Genomic DNA, 7,442 nt, shown 5'->3' with positions numbered 1-7,442 from the left:
AAACTGTTTTTGTTTTTTCAATTTCTTTTTCTAATGTATTAGTATTACCAGTGAGTTACGTCAATTCCACTCTACCGACTACCTACTCTTTTCCTCTTAATTTAGATCGGTGTACATATATGCACGATGGTTAGCAAATTAACACAATATTTTATTGGAGTTCAAATTCTTCCCACCTAAGGTGCAAACCGAACCATTTCCGCTCGGGAAATTTATAAAAATGGTCCCTCTAGTTTGCATGAGTTCTCATTTTCGTCCCTCTACTATTAATTGTATCAATTTTAACCCTATAGTTTTCATTCCATCTCAATTTCGTCCTTCTCCCTAACGCCATCCATGAAACAAACGGAATTGAAGGGCAAAATTGTCATTTTCTCTCACAGAGGGACCAAATTGAAATTTTATGCAAACCAGAGGGATTATTTTTAAAATTTTACATTTTACTTTCGTTTTTTGCAAATAAAATAAAAAAGACCATAAGTAATGTATTTGACAACTGAATTATTTTTTATTGGGTAATCAAACTATATTGGAAAATTTATATTTCATTACACATTACAAAAATATTAGAAAATGTACAAATCAATCCCTTAGCTAATGTCTTTGTATCATGTTCTTATAATCTTCTTATTTTTTCACCCAATAAAAAAAATGTTTAAAATCCGTGTTTATTTGTTATATGAGTGATCTTATGAGTAAGTCCCAAAATAAATACACTTATACCCATATTTTAATGTATTTGATCTCTTAATATTTAATAGTGTTTCATTGCTTAATTAAACACAATTACAAGATTTCTAAATACTATTGAACAACTTTTTCTTTTTAATCATGTGACAAAAAAAATAACGATAGTGAAAATTCAATTGAAAAAAAAAATACAAGACCAAGACAATTAACATAAGGGTCGTTTTTCGAATTTTCTCATATTTTTTGTGATGTATATAATAAAAACTTTACAAAATTTCAACGTATATTTTATTATTCAATATAAAGTGAGATGAGAAATATATTATATATGATGTATTTTAAATTTATTTACAAAAACAAAATTAAAAAACAAAATTATAGAAATAGTCCCTCTAGTTTGCATAAAATCTCAATTTAGTCCCTCTGTGAGGAGAAATGACAATTTTGTCCTCCAATTCCGTTTGTTTCATTAACGCCGTAAGCGAGAGGGACGAAATTGAGACAGAATGCAAATTATAGGACTAAAAGTAACACAATTGATACTAGAGGGACGAAAATGAAAATTCATGCAAACTAGAGGGACCATTTATAAAAATTTCCCTTTCCGCTCCTCATTTGTGGGCCTCACTGTGTGTTTATCACAGTAATTTAAACCGTTCATCTTGTAGGACCCGTTAGTTATATATCCGTGCAAAAAATCAGTTTAATCATACATCGATATATATATTAAAATTGAATTTTGGTCTGTAAAATTGAAGCTCCTATATATTTATAATTTTTTTTTTATATACAATGTCCGATCAAGCTAATTTTTTTGTGAGAATACACTACTATGTGGTCTCTATAGGATAAACGGTTCAAGTTACTACGATAAATGCACGGTCTCTGTAGCTTCTTTTTGGTTGTGATGCCGGTTCTCCGTTTCTTTTGCAAAGCAGTGGATTATTTTTTTCTGTTTACTCATGAAAAAAAAAACTAGCTTTTGTGATTTTGCTCGTGTCATATGATTTGATTTGCACAAATGAGAGTAAAATAAGGAAAATGTCATTATGCAAATGTTCTATGCATATACCTACTGATATATAAGTTATTGATGAATCACTTGAATGTCGACGGATGTTTGATATTTGCTTATTTAGGAGGCAAAAAAGACAACGATATCTAAGTTTATGGATGATGACCCCGCCTCACAACTTCCTGAGGTCGCCACTGTCCTATTATAAACCTTCATATAAATCTTGCTACCACAATCTATGTAAGCCCTCAATTATTTTAGGGAAATGATTTTGTCACTTCTTTTTTTGTTAATGCTACTCCTCCTGAAAGTGTAAAAAAATACTTGCAGAGAAGTGACGTTAACAATAAAAGAAGTGGCAAAATCAACAGCCTTATTTTAATACTTCAAAATTCTGCAACTTGCTTCATAACTTCGAGTCTTAATTTACCCAGTCAGTAAAGAAATAGTCAACACTCAAGTGGACAAATTAAATTCTTTTCGCTATAATTTGATAAGTACTGTACTAATTTTCTTTAATTTACTAGTTAACTAGTGACCCAATTAAAAAATCGAGCTAATTCTTTTCACAAACCCACAAAAAAGTATTTTAAAATGATGAGCGATTTAAATCATCTTTGAGGGACCCGAATGGGCCCACAAAAAATCGATAAATTATTGGCAACTGAACTAGGGAATCCTTCTTTTTTTTCAATGGAAGAAGCACATCCATTTAAAAAGCCATATGACATCAACAGATTATCACCGGAATACAAATCAGGCCATATGACATTTACAGATTTTCACCTGAATACAGAGACACAGTCAAGCCCTAAAGCTAACGATATACAGGAAAAAAGAGACGAAGCTGATGTTTGGCGCTTAAGCAAGAGCCATCGCTCATTCTACACTGTTATCAACAAGGATCGGCTTACATGGAGCTAGTACCTAGACACTAGACGCATAGGGATGGCGGAGCTCCATATCAAAGACAACATAAAAAACTGATGAAAATCAACAATCCACCAGATTAAATCCGGACATAAAACTAGACTAAATCTGGACAAAAACGAAATAAAACAAAACATACACAATCTCCGTCAAAAGCCCTTAAACTGTGTCATTTAGAGCATCTCCAGCCTTCACCCATATTTTTCTTCAAATTTGAGTCAAATTTGGGGTAAAAACCCATTTTGGGTAGACATATCTCCAACCATCAAACCCAAATTTTACACATCTCCCTCTTTCTCTCTCTCTCTAACTAGCCGTTGGAGAAATGGGTCAAGGCAAAAGTTGTCTCAGATTTGGGCCAAAAAATGAGTAAAACCCAAAATGGGGAAAGGTTTGGGTCAAAGATTGGAGAGAGATTTTTGTGATTTTTGCCCCATTTTTAAATTTGAGTCTTAAAATGGGTCAAGGTTGGAGATGCTCTTAGCTCCCCAAATCTGGTAAGGTAAAAGGTCTAGAGCGCGACAATGGGGAAGACGAGTGAAGGAAATGACGAATTGCGGGAGATGGATTTGGGGGAAATAGATTTGGGTGAATTGTTATATAAGGGTATCCACAGTACTATAATAAAAAATTGATAATCAAAACTTGTCACATCAGCTTTTGATTATTCATTTAAGAGATTGCTAAGGTTAGCAATGTAGATGTCTATAATGACATAATCAAAATTGGATAACCAAAATTTGGATCACATCATTTTTTCAAACTATAAAAAACTAAAAATTGTGAACAGTAGAAAATAGTTTTTCTAAAAATAGTTTTGAAACTAGTAAAAACTATTTACTAGAAATAGAAAATAGTTTTTGAAACTTTTTTTTGAAAACAAAACTATTTTTAAATAACTGTTTCAAAAAAACAATTATTAGTAAAAAAAAAATTTCCAAAATATTGTTCGAAGAGAAAGAGAGAGGAAAAGAGGAGAGATAGAACATTGTTGTATAATGTTTAGTGTATTTGATTGAGAATACGTAGGGTCCATCTATTAAATTTGATTATTGTCAAAAGGTTGCTAGTTTTGTTATCCAGGGCCCAAAATTTGATTATTTTTAAGGAGGTTGTTAAGTTTGATTATAGCATTGTAAGCCATATTTTGCACCAACGTTATTAACTTTAAAAACTTTTTGCTTTTGGTTATAGCATTGTGAATACTCTAAGGAGAGGGTGAATTTGTCCTTGTACGTGAAATAAAAATGCCATGAATTTGTCAATACTTCCCTTAAGGGTTTATCATTTCCAAAATGTGTACCATGAATCCGTCAATTATTACCCCTTTTCCCACTTAAATGTATAGTTCCGTTCTCAAACTCTCTAGTGGTCCTAAAGTTTTGAATGTTTGGCATTCGACAAGGTTGAAACTTTAGCCGACACATAAGCCATTATTTTAGAGGCATTTAATGCGGTGTAATTATCAAAAATTGGCTTACAACGTATTATCCCCCCAATATCGAACTATCCTAGTAAGTACTTATTGGAAAATTTTAAAATCAGCTTAATGGACTGACAATAATAAGTGTGTAAATGTGTATTAAAAGATATAAAAAATACACAAAAATACACGTATTTTCCTTGTCTTCTTATGCGCTTATTATTAACCCAGTGGACTGACAATAGAATCACCAATCATAAAAAAGACTATCATAAAATGCCAAGTTATGATCAACATCCCCATATTTCGCTTTTCTTTCTCAGAAATTAACCAATGGTGCCTTATGGTGCGCTAAGAAGTGGACCATATTTCATAAGTTGTCTTCTCATCACGGGTTTAATTTTTAATCTATTTTTTTTTTTAGTATCGAATCATTTGATACATACAAATCAGAGTAAACAAGGCAAAGAAGACTTTGTTGATGACCCCGTCTCACAACTTCTTGAAGTCGCCACTGTCCTAGCCTCGTGTGTAAACCTTCACATGAATTTTTCCTCTTAATCTTGCTACCACAATCTAGCTAGGTAAGGCCTCAATTAGTTGAACCGTTCAAACTCCCCTCTTCTCATTTGCTTCATGACTAGCTACAAGTAATGTTAATTTAGTCAATAGGGAAGGAGTTGAAATATTCAAGGTTATAATTAATGGAAACAAATTTTGCAACTTGCGCTGATGTTCGTATATGTGTAGAGAAAGAGTTGAAATATTCAAAGCCTATATTTAATGGAAACAAATTTTGCAACTTGTGCTGATGTTCATATATATATATATATGTGTGTGTGTGTGTGTGTGTGTGTGTGTGAAGTTACTCAGCTGTAAAACACAAGAGTTGAATTGAGAGAGATTGGGAGAGAGAGAGCTGTAAAACACAAGCGTTGAATTGAGAGAGAGAGAGAGAGAGAGAGAGAGAGAGAGAGAGAGAGAGAGAGAGAGAATATGGAGAATGGGGGCCATCATGGAGCAGCAATCAAGGGAGGTGGAAATGTTTCGCGGGAAGAAATTGAATCCAAGTGCGATAGAGCAGTAGTGGAGAAATATTTCAATTGGAATGATCTCCATGTGGCCGCATTAAACGGGCAAACAGCGTTTTTCCAAATCCGGTTGCCGCTCAATCCCAACCTCTGCGAAACTCTAGATTCGCATAAACGATCGCCCCTTCACTTGGCATCGGCTAATGGACATGTTCCAATCGTAAAATTATTAGCAGAGGCGAACCCAAAGATGTGCTTGGCTTGTGATCGAGACGGTTTAAACCCTCTCCACACTGCAGCCGTTGCGGGCCAGGTCGATGTCTTGGATGCGTTGTTTGAAGCTAACCCATGTGCTGCTCGAGCTAGGGTGGACAAAGGAGAGAGAGATACAATTTTACATCTATGCGTGAAATATGATCGGTTGAACTTTCTGGAAGAGCTGCTGGAGAAATGTTTTAAAGGTGAGGAGTTTGTCAATGCCACGGATCATGCTGGGAACACCATATTACACATTGCCGTTGCCAATAAAAAATTTGAGGTACGTTAGGACCACAATCAAGGCTTTATTTTTCAAGTTGGAAACTGAGAATCTATATCTGAATTAACTTTGTCATATGGGCTTATTTAATACTCTAATAAAAATGAATCATGCAAAATGAGTTCTAAAAAAACCAAGTTGATGAAACACATTTTCAAAATTTCAAAAAAAAAAAAATGCTTGTCTTTTCATGGTCGATGTAATTTTGGTTTCTGGTAATAATTTAATAAATCTTTTGTGATTTTTTCACACATTGTTGATAATGTTATACATAATATTCTCACTATATGCACCATTTATCACTTATATTCTGTACCGTCTTCCGCCATAACATTTAATACAGAAGAGCAAATAAGGTCGGGACACTTCAAAATTTCTCATACGAGACAGCTTAAGTGTTGTACCTAGTTCCGGTGCATTACTGGTTGTTGGTGCATTTTCGGCCATTGAATCATGTGACAATTTTTTTTTAATCTTTTAAGATTCTAATGTGATTTTTGATCCAAAAGCCAAAAATAGTTGGGATTTTGGTAAATTATTGTGATTCCGCTGTTGAGAGATTTGTATGATGCCGAAATTGATTTTTGACAAAATGAACGTTTCAGATTATCAAGAAGATCCTCGAGAACTCTAAGATAGATACAAGGGCAACAAATGCAAGCGGTCAAACGGCGAGGGATATTCTACTTCTTGGACGAGGCAAAAGAACAAAGCCAGAACAATGGGAAGGTGACATTGAAAAACACCTTCGAAAACATCACATTCACAGAGGAAATTATATCAACCACTATGAGTGGATCGAACAGAAAAGAAAATCACTAACAATTGTCGCTATACTAATGGCAACAATAGCATTCCAAGCTGGGGTGAACCCTCCGGGCGGTGTTTGGCTAGAGAATGTAGATGGAGTTGACGGACACAGAGCTGGAGAAGCTGTGATGGCTTACAATCATCCAACTGCGTACCCCTACTTCATCCGTGGGAACACCATTGGATTTGTGGCCTCGCTGATAACAATCACTTGTCTCATCAGCGGAGTGCCTTTCAGGAAACGATGTCTTTTGGTGATGTTGGTGGTGGTTATGTGCGTATCGATCACGTGTATGGCATTCACGTACGCATGTGCTATTCTTTTGTTCACACCGAAAGCAAAAAGGGAATCCGTCGATCATAATATTGTAGTTGCAGTCGTAGTATGGTTCGGCTTGCAGGCGATTCTTCTCATAGTGCACGGAAGTCGTTTGATAGCAGCTGAGAACAGAGAAATGGTCTCGGAGATGATTTGCCGTTGGAAAGAAAAAGTCGTGGAGATGATTCCCGATTTTTCCTGCATTAAATCACACGGCGGAGGAGAACAATCGCGAATTCCGACCCGAGTCGCATCAACCGAGGCTATTGTTTGATTTTGTGTGTTTGTCGTGTTTATTTACTATTTCATTCTTTCATTTGATCGATTAAAACAGTTGTGCCCAAATGCAAGGTTTGCAAGAAATAAAATTGAATTGTACGTGCGTATCAACTTTGCCTAATCGCTCCATAGTTCCTCTTCTTTCCAAAAGATTTGTTGTCTTTACCCTTCCATAACAGGCTAAACCAACCTGAAAATCGCGCTCTTGTCGATAGATATTAATGATATATTCATCCCCGATTGAGAGAACCAAGACGTGTATATACGATCTGGATCTGTTCCTCCGAAAATCGATCACAGGATCCTGCTGCAAAGGAAGTAGTAGTAATCTATGAAGTTCTTCCACCCACACAAATAACCGGAAATTGAGAAAATCAAGATCCGTTACCTTTCCTTCTCATCTTGCA

At 35.1% G+C, this 7,442-nt stretch overlaps 1 protein-coding gene across 2 annotated transcripts; it reads left to right on the top strand.

The window, feature by feature from the left end:
• The first annotated feature begins 4,925 nt into the window (after window positions 1-4,925).
• On the top strand, window positions 4,926-7,142 carry LOC131312808 (ankyrin repeat-containing protein At5g02620-like). 2 transcript variants are annotated; one of them, XM_058340796.1, is made up of 3 exons: window positions 4,926-4,946; window positions 4,992-5,627; window positions 6,233-7,142. In XM_058340796.1, exons 2-3 carry the CDS (start codon window positions 5,055-5,057, stop codon window positions 7,028-7,030), a joined length of 1,371 nt encoding a protein of 456 aa, XP_058196779.1. In that variant the 5' UTR covers window positions 4,926-4,946; window positions 4,992-5,054; the 3' UTR covers window positions 7,031-7,142. The 2 variants fall into 2 exon arrangements, with proteins under 2 accessions (XP_058196779.1, XP_058196778.1); XM_058340795.1 differs by having other exon boundaries at window positions 4,936-5,627.
• The last annotated feature ends 300 nt before the right edge of the window (window positions 7,143-7,442 follow it).

This window comes from Rhododendron vialii, chromosome 13a (genome assembly GCF_030253575.1).
Source record: "Rhododendron vialii isolate Sample 1 chromosome 13a, ASM3025357v1".
In the NCBI taxonomy this organism is placed as follows: Eukaryota; Viridiplantae; Streptophyta; class Magnoliopsida; order Ericales; family Ericaceae; genus Rhododendron; species Rhododendron vialii.
This window is presented reverse-complemented; position numbering and strand designations above follow the sequence as displayed.